The following is a 15,867-nucleotide window of genomic DNA, read 5'->3' as shown; positions in this document are numbered from 1 at the left end:
ACTCCTAAAAATAAATGTATTAACCCCTAGAACGACAACCCGCCACAACGCAATAAGTCTAATTATTAACTCCTAAACCGACGCTCCCGGAGCCCACCACCACCTACATTATATGTATTAATGTCTTAACTGCCGCTCCCGGACCCCAACGCACCTAAATAAAGTGTTTAACCCCTAAACCGCCGCTCACGGACTCCGCCGCCACCTACATTACATTTATTAACCCCTAATCTGACCCCCTACACCGCCGCCACATACATTTAATTTATTAACCCTTAATCTGACCCCCCTACACCGCCGCCACCTACATTAAATTTATTAACCCCTAATCTGACCCCCCTACACCGCAGCCACCTACATTAAATTTATTACCCCCTAAACCCAAGTCTAACCCTAACACCCCCTGACTTAATTATTATTTAAAAAAATCTAAATAATATTACTATTATTAACTAAATTATTCCTATTTAAAACTAAATACTTACCTATAAAATAAACCCTAAGATAGCTACAATATAATTAATAATTACATTGTAGCTATTTTAGGATTTATTTTTATTTTACAGGCAACTTTGTATTTATTTTAACTAGGTACAATAGCTATTAAATAGTTAATAACTATTAAATAGCTACCTAGTTAAAATAATTACAAAATTACCTGTAAAATAAATTGTATTGTAGCTATCTTAGGGTTTATTTTATAGGTAAGTATTTAGTTTTAAATAGGAATACTTTAGTTAATAATAGTAATATTATTTAGATTTATTTAAATAATAATTAAGTTAGGGGGTGTTAGGGTTAGACTAGGTTTAGGGGTTAATAAATTTAATGTAGGTGGCGGCGGTGTAGGGGGGTAAGATTAGGGATTAATAAATTTAATGTAGGTGGCGGCGGTGTAGTGGGATCAGATTAGGGGTTAATAAATTTAATGTAGGTTTCGGCGGGGTCTGGGAGCGGCGGTTTAGGGGTTAAACACTTTATTTAGGTGCGGCGGGGTCCGGGAGCGGCAGTTTAGGGGTTAATACATATAATGTAGGTGGCGGTGGGCTCCGGGAGCGGCGGTTTAAGGGTTAATACACTTTATTAGTTATTGCGGTGGGGGGTTGCGGTTGACAGGTAGATAGACATTGCGCATGCGTTAGGTGTTAGGTTTTTTTTGGAAGGCATTTAGGGAGTTACAGTGCTCCCATAATCAGCTCAAGGCCTGCTACGGCTGCATTTTATGGCGAGGTGAAAATGGAGTAAGATTTCTCCATTTTCACCACGTAAGGACTTGCACTGGATATTGGATACCGATTTACGATGCGGTCCCATGTTAGCCTATGGGAGTAAGAATTGCGGGCGACGGGTGAAATATACGGGCGTAAATTGTATGCTACGCCGTATATGTGATACCAAACCCGTGCAAAAACTGGCATCGCCGGCTTTTGCGGGCGACGCTGCATATCGGATCGGGCCCCTGAAGTGGAGCAAAATAATCATCTGATTAGTAAACATGGTTATTTTACCTACTCTCATCCAAGTTAATCCTGCAAATCTGGCCTGTTGAGGAGGCCATATGACAGGTTTGAAAACCAGTGATCTAGATTTATAGGTATACATATATATTTTACAAAAATAATAATAAAATACTAACATAACATAGTTACATAGTAACATAGTAGAAGAGGTTGAAAAAAGCAGAAGTCCATCAAGTTCAACCTATACAAATATACTTACAAAATTATTTTTTAAAGTTAAAGTCAATCCTAGCATTTTACAAACGCTAGGATTGACTATTGAAACAAATAAAGGGCACTTTCATTCATGAAGTATAAGATACTTCATGTAGAAAGCTCCTTTATTTGATTCAATCGATCACCCTTTTTACCTGGAACAGCAGCCCACGGCTAAACAAATATTTGGCTAAGAGGTGATGTTTTCACCTTTTATCCAATAGCCTTGCGGTAAATACGGCTTGGCGCCCAATGGAGCTGGATTTGTCGCACGGCTATTGGCTAAAAAGTGAAAACGTCACCTCTTAGCCAATATATTTTTTTGCCGTGGGCTGCTGTACAAGGTAAAAACGGTGATTGATTGAATCAAATAAAGGAGCTTTCTACATGAAGTATCTTATACTTCATGAATGAAAGTCCCCTTTATTTGTTTCAATAGAAAACCCTACAGTTTGTAAAACGCTAGGATTGACTTTCACTTTAAATTAAAAGATCTTAAATTAATCCCATTAAAAAAGGTGACCCATTTAACACAAACAATCATATCCCTGCATTCTGTTTCTAGCCAGAAATGTATCTAAACCATTTTTAAATGTATCTAAGGTATTGGCATTTACAATCTCCTTTGGTAATGAGTTACACAATTTGATTGTTCTTACAGTGATTAAACATTTCTGTTGCAGGAAATTAAATCTCCTTTCATCCAGCCTTAACTTGTGACCTCTTGTCACAAACAATTGTTTTGGAATAAACAAAGCTTATGCCATCTCTGTGTATGGGTCTTGAATATATTTATATAAAGTAATCATGTCACCTCTCAAGCACCTTTTTACTAGAGAAAAAAGACCCAGTTCGGCTAACCTTTCCTCATAACTTAAATTCTCCATTCCCCTTATTAACTAGCGGCCCTTCTATGAACTTTTTTATAAGTCTGCAATGTCTTTTTTTTAGATCAGACACTAGAACTGCACTCCATACTCAAGGTGAGGTCTTACAAGGGATTTATATAGTGACAGAATGATGCTTTCCTCCCTTGCATCAATGTTTCTTTTAATACATGCTAGTATCTTTATTAGCCTTAAAGCTGCTGCCCTGCATTGGGCACCCATCTTTACCTTATTATCTATTACTACTCCCAAATCCCTTTCCTCCTCTGTTTGACTAAATTTAGTCACATTTAAATAATAGGTTACCTGCTTATTTTTACTTCCAGTATGTAGAACCTTGCATTTCCATTTATCTGCCCATTCTTCTAATTTTTGAAGATCCCCTTGTAAAGCAAGTTCATCCTTTCCTGACCTAACGACCTTACAGAACTTTGTTTCATCTGAAAAAATAGAGATGTTGCTATTTAATTCTTGCTCCAAGTCATTAATAAAAAATATTAAAAATAGCAGGGCCCAGTGCTGATTCCTGGGGGACTCCACTGATTACCTTTGTCCAATCTGAGTATGATCCGTTTACTACTACATGCTAGCAGCCGATGTCTTGCATTGTGCACCCATCTTTAGCTTGTTATCTATTACTACTCCCAAATCCCTTTCCTCCTCTGTTTGACTAAGTCTAGTAATAGGGTGCCTGCTTATTTTTACATTCAAAATATAGAACCTTGCATTTTCCAGTATTAATACTCATTTTCCATTTACCTGCTCATTCTCCTAATTTTTGCAGATCCTCTTGTAAAGCAAGTGTATCATCCCCTGACCTAATGGCCTTACACAACTTTCTATCATCTTCAAAAATAGAGATGTTGCTATTTTACTCTTGCTCCAAGTCATTAATAAAAATATTAAAAAGAACAGGGCCAAGTACTGATCCCTGGGGGACTCCACTGATTACCTTTGTACAATCTGAGTATAATCCATTTACTACTACTCGTTGCTCCCTATCTTTTATTCAGTTATTTATCCAGGAGCTAACATTTTCTGCTATCCCCAGTCCCTTAATTTTGTATATTAATCTCTCATGTGGCAATGTATCAAACGCCTTTGCAAAATCCAAGTATATATAGTATCTCACAAAAGTGAGTAGACCCCTTACATTTTTGTAAATATTTTATTACATCTTTTCATGTGACAACACTGAAGAAATGACACTTTGCTGCAATGTAAAGTAATGAGTGTACAGCCTGTATAACAGTGTAAATTTGCTGTCCTCTCAAAATAACTCAACACACAGCCATTAATGTCTAAACCGTTGGCAACAAAAGTGAGTACACCCCTAAGTGGAAATGTCCAAAGTGTCAATATTTTGTGTTGCCACCATTATTTTCCAGCACTGACTTAACCCTCTTGGGCATGGAGTTCACCAGAGCTTAACAGGTTGCCACTGTAGTCCTCTTCCACTCCTCAATGACAACATTACGGAGCTGGTGGATGTTAGAGACCTTGCGCTCCCCCACCTTCCATTTCAGGATGCCCCACAGAGTTTATCTTGGTCTCATCAGACCACAGGACATGGTTCCAGTAATCCTTGTTCTTAGTCTGCTTGTCTTTAGCAAACTGTTTGCATGCTTTATTGTGCATCATCTTCAGAAGAGGCTTCCTTCTGGAACGACAGCCATGCAGACCAATTTGATGCTGTGTGCGGCATATGGTCTGAGCACTGACTGACAGGCTAAACCCCAACCCCTTCAACCTCTGCAGCAATGCTGCCAGCACTCATACATATATTTCCCAAAGGCAACCTCTGGATATGACGCTGAGCATGAGCACTCAACTTCTTTGGTTGACCATGGCAAGGCCTGTTCTGAGTGGAACCTGTCCTGTGAAACCGCTGTATGGTCTTACCCACCGTGCTGCAGTTCAGTTTTAGGGTCTTGGCAATCTTCTTATAGCCTAGGCCATCTTTATGCAGAGCAACAATTCTTTTTTTTCAGATCCTCAGAGAGTTTTTTGCCATGAGGTGCAATGTTGAACTTCCAGTGACCAGTAGGAGAGAGTGTGAGAGCAATAATACCAAATTTAACACACCTGCTCCCCATTCACACCAGAGACCTTGTAACACTAATGAGTCACATGGCACCAGGGAGGGAAAATGGCTAATTAGGCACAATTTGGACACTCACTCATTAGGCACTCACTTTTGTTGCCAACGGTTTAGACATTAATGGCTGTGTGTTGGGTTATTTTGAGGGAACAGCAAATTTACACTTTTATACAGGCTGTACACTCACTACTTTACATTGTAGCAAAGTGCAATTTCTTCAGGGTTGTCATATAAAAAGATATATTAAAATATTTACAAAAATGTGAGGGGTGTACTCACTTTTGTGAGATACTGAAACATCAACTGATTACCCTTTATCAATATTTTTAATTAATTCCTCGTATAATCTAATTAGATTAGTTTGACATGATATATTACTCATAAAACGATGCTGATTTGAACTTATAATCTTGTTTAAACAAATATACTCATCAATATAATCTCTTATAATCCCTTCAAGTATCTTCCCCACTATTGATGTCAGACTAACTGGTCAATAGCTTCCTGGATCAGCACAGCTTCCCTTTTTAAAAAGTGTCACCATATCAGCTTTATGCCAGTCCTAGGGTAGTATGCCTGAGGATAATGAGTCTTGAAAAATTAAGAGTAGAGGTTTGTCTATAACAGTACTAAGTTCTCATAAAACCTTTGGGTGTATTCCATTTTACATTAATATTATCCAGTTTTTTCCTGATAACCCAGTTAATGGTATGGGCTTGTATGTTCTAGTTTGATAAAAAATATATATATATATATATATATATATATATATATATATATATGTTTAAAAATAATGTTTTCTTCTACCACAGTGTCAGGTTAGAGCGCGATAACTAATATGTTTTGTTTTTTAGAGCACCATTTAGTAGTCTTTGGGGAGAAGTTATCAGTCACAATATCTAAAGTCCTGAAATTAGCATGCTTTTGTCTTTTGCTTGCATGCTAACTTTTAACTTTCAACTTGAAATTAGAGCACTAAAGCAGCTGCAATGATTTTTTACGTTAAGCACAAATAAGGCACAAGCTGAAAAAAAATTAGCGCACCACTTGTAATCTGACCCAATATATTGAAAAATCTTTCAAACAACAATGCAAAATCATATATTTTTTGTATATTAATCAGTAATTGTATAAATATTACATCAAGGCTCAAAATTTCCATTAGCCCACAATCCATTGGGCGAGTGGAAATTTAACAGTGGTAATTAAAAGTTAGTTAGTGAATGTCTTCAAATATTATCTAAAGGGATATATATAAATTCATGAAAGGTCAACAATATGTTATCCCTCTAGGGGCTATAGGGACCCCATTAGTGCTTAGACTGTTACTTCTGAGAGGGTAAACAGGGGCAGAGAGATATTGGAGAGGAAAAGTGAAAGTGAAGAACAGGATAGAAGTGAGAAAGCATTGAGAGAGAAAAATGAAGAGATTTGAGAGAGAAGAGAGAGTGTAAAGAGAAGATATGGCCTGAGAGAGAAGGGAGGGTGTGAAAATATAGATTGGAGTGGAGAAATATAGCTGAGAGATGATAGTTATAAAACTTTTTTTCCAGGTCTGCTATGACCTCACATTAATGTCAACAGTCTCTGCTTTCTCTCAGTTCAACAACTTCCTTTTTCTGTCCAGCAGTTGTCTTCTCCAGAACCCTAGTTGATGTTGCTAACTGTTATGAACGTATATTTGTGAATTTATTACTGTATGTAGTATTATTTAATTTATGGTATAAAACAAAAAAAAATAAAAAACCTCCACACCTCAATAAGGTGTTTCACATTTTCTAAACATTTGCAAAGAATAGGAGGGTTATTGGGTGTTTCGTGGGAGGGATCCAAAATGGCGAGTAACATTGTGGGCTGGCTAGTAGCTTAGGGCTTGAAATTTTGAGCCCTAATCACATCCTAATTTACTGTATTTTTATTTAGTTGTGTCATATAGAAACAGATTTTAGACTTGTATTTTTCATTATAATTTATTTTTCTTTTCTTTTTTCATATATTTGACTTAAACATGTGAGTTGTAACAGTTGATTTTAATGTTCCATGTTTAATTAATGGATTCAATTGTCCATTGACAATGATTACATCATAAAATTGTGCCAAAAAACAGGACAAGGTCATTCTCGCTCCATGTAATGATGTAATATCTATTTTAATATACTTTCCAACTTTTTATAAAGTACAAATGTAAAATGACTTGAATCCCTCTAAGAGTTAAGTTCAAACTATTTGAAATACAAATACAAAATACAAAATACAAACAAAATAGTTGACAACAATGTCTATTTAGCATCCTCTATTTTTTTAAAAAAACAATCCTGAATAATATAGAAAGTGTCCAATGATTACATTTGTTCTGTTTTACGGAACTTAGGTAAGAATGGGGCAATAGCGAACACCATCTGTAAGCTCATTGTATGTCTCTAAGTGCATTAGATAGTGCTATTTTCAAGTAGCTGTGAAATGATGAGGAAAATTAAACTTGGTTACAAAGTTCAAGTTATTACTCTTTGTCAAGGTTCAGTCATTAGTTGTCATGAGTTATGAGATACCAGAGTTTAACTCATTGTTTTTCCTGAATCCTAAAGTAGACAGCTCACATTAATCTGTTTCTTCACTCCAGTGAAATTAGATTCTCCTTTATCACCTAAATCTGACCTACTAGCTTCTCAGATCTATTTTCTCCCCCTATCCCCACATCATGCACTACATGATCTGACTACCATGTAGTTAGACTTTGGACTGCATTAATTCAAAATGTCCACTTCAGTAAGCACCTTCTTGTTCTCTCCTCCTATCGGATTGGACTGACCTGTAAATAATCAAATCTAGTCTGTCGGTCTGTCTTTTTAAATAAAAAAACACCTGTCTACCTCCATATCAAGCATGTCTTCCATTTTTATGATTGGCTATGTCTGCTTTGCAAATTAAAGTAATCTTTTAATGCAGGGAAAACTGTTCCCCAGATCATATCTGTCAGGTTTTATTTTACCTGTCTTACCTACAGTACATCTCTGATCATAAAACATCCTGAATTCTGCCCATCTGCCCAGAAGGATACATTTCACCTGTCCCTCAATAAATTAGATATACTCAGGGATGTATCCAGCTTGTAAAAATTGGGAGATGCTACCAAGTGTTTCCAAACTTCTACTTAATGTTTAAATCCCCTTTTGCCACTTTAATATCTTTCCTTTTTCAGGGTAGTGCATAAGATTGATAGCTAATAAATGGGCTACCTTATAAATGTATAGCTGTTGACAGTCCTTTGAGAACCTTTGTGCTCTATGATGATTATGTACGGGTTCAAAGCTTACATAGAACTGCTATTAATTTGGTCTATTGTAATTAATAACATCTATGGGAATTTTTGTGGGTTAATCATTTGGTAAGTGTTTAAAATGACTATTTAATCTTAACTAAAATTGGCAATCAAGAAAACAAATTGTGGCACACAGAATGTTTTGATAATTATGTTTCCTGTTTTATATTCTGTTCCATAATAATATTTATCAAATAAACTCAGTTCATTCTTCGACATACTTTAAATATGTTTGGCATTTGGAAGCAAAAAAAAAAATACATGCTGCTACTTTTAGATGTCATCCTGGGTTGATAAATAATTTGTAAGGTGTCCATGAGAGTTTCTGTGCCTTAGGTCATCAAAGAATGATGGGGATTGAGCAAATCTGATGTATTCTGCACAGAATTATTCAGTTCTCTACATAGCCTTTCTTGCTCAGTAAAGATCCTTCAACTTGGGGGGCGGAGCCTACAGCTGTAGTGGCAAGACGTGTCTTGAGGGAGCTCCTGGCTCTACTTTGGAGTTTTTCATGAAACTTCTATTGTTCTTCTCTGAAACTGAGTTTACTTCATACCTAGAACCCAGCTAACTATTACAACACTCAAGAATTTGTCAATCTTGGGAGGAACTTTCAGGATTAATCTTTGCCTATGCTCTACAGTTAGGCCTCACGGCTACTGCATTCACATAGTGTTTGCCGGTTTGTGGAGCCGGGGCTGCCGCATATTCCCCCCCCTAGGAGACTGGGGTTACAAGTAGTACTATTTACTACTACTGCAAAATATTTCTACCTAAAACGGGCACCTATCAACCTTAGGTGTACATTCAGCCCTCCGCTACACTAGCTACTACTGGCCCTGATGATGACCAAGATGGCGTTAGCAGCTGTCGATAGATGGCAGGAAGCGCTGCTCAAATCACTCAATGCTCACTTTTTGGAGCTTGAAAGCAAGCTGTCCTATATCCTTATGGCGGACCAGCGGAACGCAAAGCAGCAACTGAACATCCAATGCGAGCATAAAGCACAGAGTATAGGGGACGCTATCATTGCCACTCAGCAGCAGATACAGGTGGTTACTTACCCATGCAGGGGTCGTGACCAACTACCAGCACAGGACCGGGGGGAGAAAACTGTGCTCACAGCTGACAGAGTGGGTGTCCCAAAGATGAGACGAGATCGTGCTTCTTGCAGGAAGCGAGATAGACTTCTGGCAGGTGCCATGGATGCGGAGACTGGGAAAGGGCACCCTCCCTCCTCGTGGGTTCAGATGTCCTCCTCACATAGCGCTTTCAAGATGGCCCCCGGACATACTTTCTATTGTGGGCCCCTGGATCAACGCAAGCTGCATCCCAGAAAATTAAGTATTGCGACAAGTAGCCTTTTCCCGGCTCTGGACAGTTCAGACTCAAAGATCCCTTACTCATCTGTGCTGAACATTGTCGGAGAGCTGGTGCCTACTTCGGTGTCATGCCTGAAAATTGGCCTTCCCTGGAGATTCGTAAGTCACACATTACGTGGGGGCTTGGCGATGGCTTCAAGGTATGTGTTTGGGTCCCAGGTCACCCGAGATGTCGCACTTCCCACTCGCGCTGGCATAGGCTAGCAGAAGACAGCTCATGGGGCACTCAGGTCATTAAGCTCCTACCCGGTGGCTAGTAACTTTTTCCCTGAACTTATTTACTTGTCATTTAAAGGACGTTACTGAACTGCTCCCATGTAGCCCCAGGTGGACTTTGCCCCATGATCTACCTATTAACTTCCCTTAGAATTCATATATGTAACCAGCTGTTTGTCTCATTTAAACAGTCCTGCTCTCTACCTTTAGTCTCGATGCTCATGCACGGAGCTTGTGGGTTGGATTTCATAATCCATGCAGTCTGCAGATATAGTGGAGATTGTGCAAGAACTGTTCTTACAACCTTTTGAACCACCAATTGATAACCTGGAGGGCTGTTTTTAACAAGAGTCGCAGAAGGGTTCCCTTCAATGTGGACTAAGTGCATTTCAGCTCAGATTGTCTTGTGTGTCTTACCATAGAAAGCATTAACCTGAATAGCAGTACAGAAGCTCGAAGTAAAGGGAATATTACATACTGTTTTGCCACAGTGCCTACCATAACCTAACCTAAGAAATGTATACATAAATTCTTTAGGCCAGATGCAATGTGGGTCTTCATTATTATTTATATTATGTGCACCATACTAACACATTCACTGCTGTTTAACTCACACCTGTTATTGAATACTGTAGCAGTTCACTGCATGGCAGGCGATGCATTTATATCCCTTCCCCCACAGTGATATAGCCACTTGAACGTATTAGAGGCTGACCAAAACCCATTGTTTAGGGCTCATATAACCTTATATACATAGTTTGTTATCTAGGTTCAATGGCATTTCACCGCCACAAGCAAGCTTCTTGTAGATGGGATAGAGACAGGTCTGGATTCAGGAGATTTATTTAGTAGCTTTTTACAGTAAATATGGAGCTGATACCACACCAGTCCCCTAATAATATAGATTTTCTGGGTCTGTTTACGGACCCAATAATTGTTCTCCTAGCTCCCCTGTCTTAATGATATCTGTACGCCACAAGTACTATAGTTCCTAAGCCGTTAAATATTAGTTTGTATTCTCTTCATTAGTCCAGATCTATAAGGTTCCTGTATACCATACATTCTATATGTTTGTAATCTTAATTTTACAAATGGGTCCAAAAGTGACCCTGCATTTCTTTTCCCTGCATTCCCCTTCCCAATATCACCTAGTTGTCAGCGGTCCAAAAGTGGCTGTTATGTTTACTAAGGGGAAACTGTTCATTACCAAGTTGTAGCATACAATAAAGGGATACTTCATATTGTTTTTCCAGACGAGGAAAGCAAAATAAAATTGAAAACGGAGGTTTTTTAAGGTACACCTTCTGTTTTTATAGAATTGGATAACAGTATTGTATTGTGTACAATCATTATGTCATGCCCCTTTATGTTTTGTATCCTGTTTACCTGTAACCGCATGATGTTTGTTCATTTATTTTTCACTCCTCAATAAAAATTTATTAAAAAAAAAAAAAAAAAAAAAAAAGATCCTTCAACTTTGCATAATTGTTTGCTAATTTAAATTATGTGTTTGGTGCTTAGCCATATCTCATAATTGTTCTGAGGCATGATGCCTCAATCATTTGTAAAATCTATCTTCTATCAGCTGTTATTATATCATGTTAGTTTAGTAATCTTCAGTAGCCACTTGGCACATTCCACATACAGAACTAACTTTCTGCTGTTTCATACTCATTATACAGTCACATCTTTCCCAAAGCACCTTGTACTCAGTCCAGAACATTATTCACCAATACATGACAGTTCTCATTTCCCCAAGATTATAAGGTTTAAATGATCATGCCAGCTTCATCTTCGGAGATTAGTCTATGTTATAATTGAAGCCATTTCTAAGCAGACAGAACTTTACACACAAAAATATATTATATAATGGGTGGGTTATTGATACACATTGGTACAGTGAACTGTAAGCTCCCTAATTATAAACCTATACCAAGACTGTTTAAATTTGTTAATTAAATGTAAATAGATTATATCTAAAAATGAGACACATTAGTTGGATAACACTTACTGATAAACAGAAGGTGAACTCATATTTTAAATTATTTTTATTATTTATTATTTTTTTAAGATTTCACTTTATTTGCATACCACATAATTGTACTCCTGGGTTCTCCTTAAAGGGATAGTAAACCCAAATATTTTCTTTCAGGGTTTAGATAGAGCATGCAATTTTAAGCAACTTTCTAATTTACTCCTTATTAGTTTTCTTCATTCTCTTGGTATCTTTATTTGAAAAAGCAGGAATGAAAGCTTTAGAGCCGGCCTATTTTTGGTTTAGTACCCTGGATAGGGCTTGCTGATTGGTGGCTACATTTAGTCATCCAATCAGCAAGCGCAACACAGGACCTCAACCTAAAATGGGCTGGCTTCAAAGCTTTGATTTCTGATTTTTCAAATAAAGATAGCAAGAGAACAAAGAAAGATTGATAATAGGAGTAAATCATAAAGTTACTTAAAACTACATGATCTATCTGAATCATTAAAGAAAATTATTGTGTTTACTATCCCTTTAACCATCTACAAAGGAAGAATGATCCATGAATCCACCACCATTTGCTAAGACTGTTGTTTATGATGCAATTGCTAAATTTAAATCAATAAAAGTTTCTTATTTAATGCAATACAATGTAGGCATCATATTTTGTTTGTCATTAGTACATGTGAAAATATTTTATGTACCCAAAGCTCAGTAACTTGCTTTTTATGAGGTTAGGAGAAAAAAATCTCATGTATTTTATGTTTTTGGAGTATATGAGCTTTAACTCTACTAAGCTTTTAAGGATCATCAGGTTTAGTTATAAGTATCTCTGACCCCTTCATTCTTAAAGGGACACTGAACCCAAATTTTATCTTTCACGATTCAGATAGAGCATACAATTTTAAGCAACTTTCTAATTTACTCCTATTATCATTTTTTCTTCATTCTCTTGCAATCTTTATTTGAAAAGAAAGAATGTAAGTTTAGAAGCGGGCCCATTTTTGGTTCACAACCTGGGTTGTTCTTGTTGATTAGTGGATAAATGTAGTCCAGTGTTCTAAACCAAAAAATAGCTGGCTCCTTAATTTAGATCAATGTTAATTTCGTCGACTAAAACTAGACTAAAATGAGTATAAAACTAAAGAAATTCTGATGACTAAAATACGACTAAAACTAAAATGGCATTTTAGTCAAATACTATGACTAAAACTAAATCAAAATGACATTTTAGTCAAAAGACTATGACTAAAACTAAATCAAAATTTGCTGACAAAAACATTTTATGCAAAGTTTTGTAATCAATCCATATCAAATTACTGTTCATTTGTCAAATTTATGAAACTTAATTTTAATACATTTTAAGATAAATCAAGACATGTTATATACCACAACAGTTAAATCTCTATTGCATGTTCAAACCTTAATACCATAAATAAAAACAGGTTAATAAACCTTTACTCCAGGAGTATATAATGAGTTTGGAAGTTCTAGAGCAGAGCTAATATCATTGCCGAAAATGTTTAGAATTTGTGAACAATCAATTGATTCTTCCTATAGAAATAAGCATAGTTATGCTGTGCCTTTGCTAGCTGAATAAACTTTTTGTTGTGTTGACTCTGTTGAGTTACTTGATACTTGTTTTAATTAATAACAGAGAACTGTTAAAAGTTTTTATATTGGGCAATACAGTTTACAGTTTTTTTTTAATATATTTTAAAGTTGCACTTCTGTTTGTTTATGAAACTTGGTTTTATTTAATTTTAAGTTTAACCCTTTAAGGACACAGCTTTCAGTTTGCTCAATTGTTTTTTTATCGAAAAATTCCGTCATATGTCCTTAAGAGGTTAATAAAGATGTTATATATAACACCGGCTAAATCTGTGTCTGTATTGAATGTTTAAACCTTAATACCATAAATAATAACAGGTGTTATGTTTACTCCTGGAGTATATAATCCGTTTGCAAATTATAGAGACATACTTAAATAATGCATTACACCATAACTAAACCAGTTAGATTTTAGTCGACTAAAATCTATTGGAGATTTAGTCGACTAAAATCTACTGGAGATTCAGTCGACTCAAACTAGACTAAACTAAAACAATTCAGATGGCTAAAATACGACTAAAACTAAGATGGCATTTTAGTCAAAAGACTAAAACTAAGACTAAATTGAAATTTGCCGTCAAAATTAACACTGATTTAGATGCCTTCTTTTTCAAATACAGATAGCAAAAGAACAAAGAAAAATTGATAATAGGAGTAAATTAGAAAGTTGCTTAAAATTGCATGCTCTGTCTGAATCATGAAAGAAAAAAATTTGGGTTTAGTGTCCCTTTAAATATGAATCAATTCAGAGGTCAGACTTAACCTCTTTACATCCCTTCAGCCTCAAGGCAAAGGAAGACTAATTCTATAATTATAAAGAAGCGATGTTTTCCTGTTTATAGAGAACACTATTAAAGAAAACATGGGTAGAAATAGTGAAATAGTGTCTGCATTTCTCTAGCTGTAGACTTTGTAGTTTCAAACAACTAAGTTTCTAAAAAAAAAACAAGTTGTGTTTTGTGGGTTTTATTGACACATTTGAAAACACCTGCAACACAAACAATAGTTCAACAATATTTCAAATATTAAACCAACTAACTGTTTTTTCTTTTTTTTTAAGTACAGTTTAATGTATTATTTGAGAAAAAAAAAACGAATTTATCAATTAGAGATACCAAAGTAAAACTACACATTAAAAAGGCATTAACAGCACCATCCATTCTTCCACTGACCACCAGAAGAAAGCAATTTATTATGTACGAGGTGACTTATTAAAGCAATGGAGACAATGCCAAGAGTTGTCATTATATTATAGACAGCCTAGATCATGTGTTTTACAGTTTGCTGTAAATGATGTTTTTTTTCTTTTTGTTGTTTGTTTAGATGAAATTCCAATTACCTGTTGGTGAGAGAGGTACTGTACTGTATATTGTTTCTCCATTGATGCAGCAGCATACAATAAAATGCATATGTCTAAAACATCTAGCGAATAGTTTTTTTGGGGTCAAGAATAATTTTAGGGATATTTATCTGAGTAGTATTCATGCTAAAATAAATTTTCAACAATATTTAAAGACCGGGAAAATGTTTACTCACAAAATTCAGGCAAATTAATTTAAAGCTATTTCAGTGTTAGTGCATATATTTGTAATATATCTCATTGTAATCGTTAATATTTTCTCGAGATGCTTGTGCCAGAATGATCTTGAGATACTTTCATCTATTTCTGAGGCATCATTCTACTAAAGTGCTGATGTGCTACTTTTTTTGGTTACTGAAGTTAAGTTGAATGAAACCAACACTATAAGCATCCACAAAACCCTTAATCCAACCACATAGCACTATATTATTGCGACCCATCTACTTTAGTACACAATAGAAACTCACGCTATAAAGAGCCAACAATTTTGCTACTGAGTTACTAAGACGTTATGACTTTTATCTAAATCTGACAAAGAATCTGAAAATGTACATTTAAAGAAAGAAAAGTTCCCTGTGGTTGATCATAATTGAAAAAGGGGATTTGTTGTTACTTACTCTGTCCTTCAAACTTCCTGATTATAGTGTCCAGATAAGTATTCTGGGGGGCCACATGCCCCCTCCTGACTGGCATCTTTGAATCCTCTGTTTCCTATCTAAAATTACATAAAAGTTATCAGTTCTTCTTGGATTTCCAGTCTGGTAATTCTGGTAAGATTTCCAAATCTGTGTTTTCCAAAAACCATAACACAGCATAACCTATAATACTACTACGGGCGTCATGGCAAAAGGGTTTTGCCGTGCATTTTACCTTTCACGTTCTAGATATCCCAGTGTATTTTGAAAACGCTGAACTGAATGATAGAGGTTTTAGTTTTCCAGGTATGGGAGAGGCAGTAGTAAGGAACTGCCCAATATACACCCCCACCTTCAATCTAAACATATGCCAAAGGAACAGAGTTGTCAGCAGCAACAACTGCTACACTGACAATCTCCATCCAGCTCTTTCTGTCGTCCTAAAAAAAAAAAACAGTCAAAGTCCCCAAGGAGGTTAGAAATCGCTGGAGCTATAGATGGAAGCAGAAGTCCGCAGACAGCAGGGAGAAAACCTGGTCTATGAACCTCCCAGTTTGCTCTTGATGCTCACCCTGCACCCACCGCCCAGATCAATGGGAAGATAGTGGGAGCTGTCCTCTCCGTGTGGTGCTGAATCTGATGCTGGTAATCCCTTACTGGGGG

The 15,867-nt window shown here is 36.3% G+C and overlaps 1 protein-coding gene across 1 annotated transcript in view; it reads right to left on the bottom strand.

Moving 5' to 3' along the window:
* The window catches only part of KCNH6 (potassium voltage-gated channel subfamily H member 6), a 730,996-nt gene extending 715,734 nt beyond the window's left edge, over nucleotides 1-15,262 (bottom strand). The window contains exon 1 of the mRNA XM_053699785.1: nucleotides 15,187-15,262. Coding sequence (XP_053555760.1) covers nucleotides 15,187-15,262 — 76 coding nt within the window. The remainder of the gene's footprint in view (nucleotides 1-15,186) is intronic.
* Nucleotides 15,263-15,867: the final 605 nt, after the last annotated feature.

This window comes from Bombina bombina, chromosome 1 (genome assembly GCF_027579735.1).
Source record: "Bombina bombina isolate aBomBom1 chromosome 1, aBomBom1.pri, whole genome shotgun sequence".
Taxonomy (NCBI): domain Eukaryota; kingdom Metazoa; phylum Chordata; class Amphibia; order Anura; family Bombinatoridae; genus Bombina; species Bombina bombina.
This window is presented reverse-complemented; position numbering and strand designations above follow the sequence as displayed.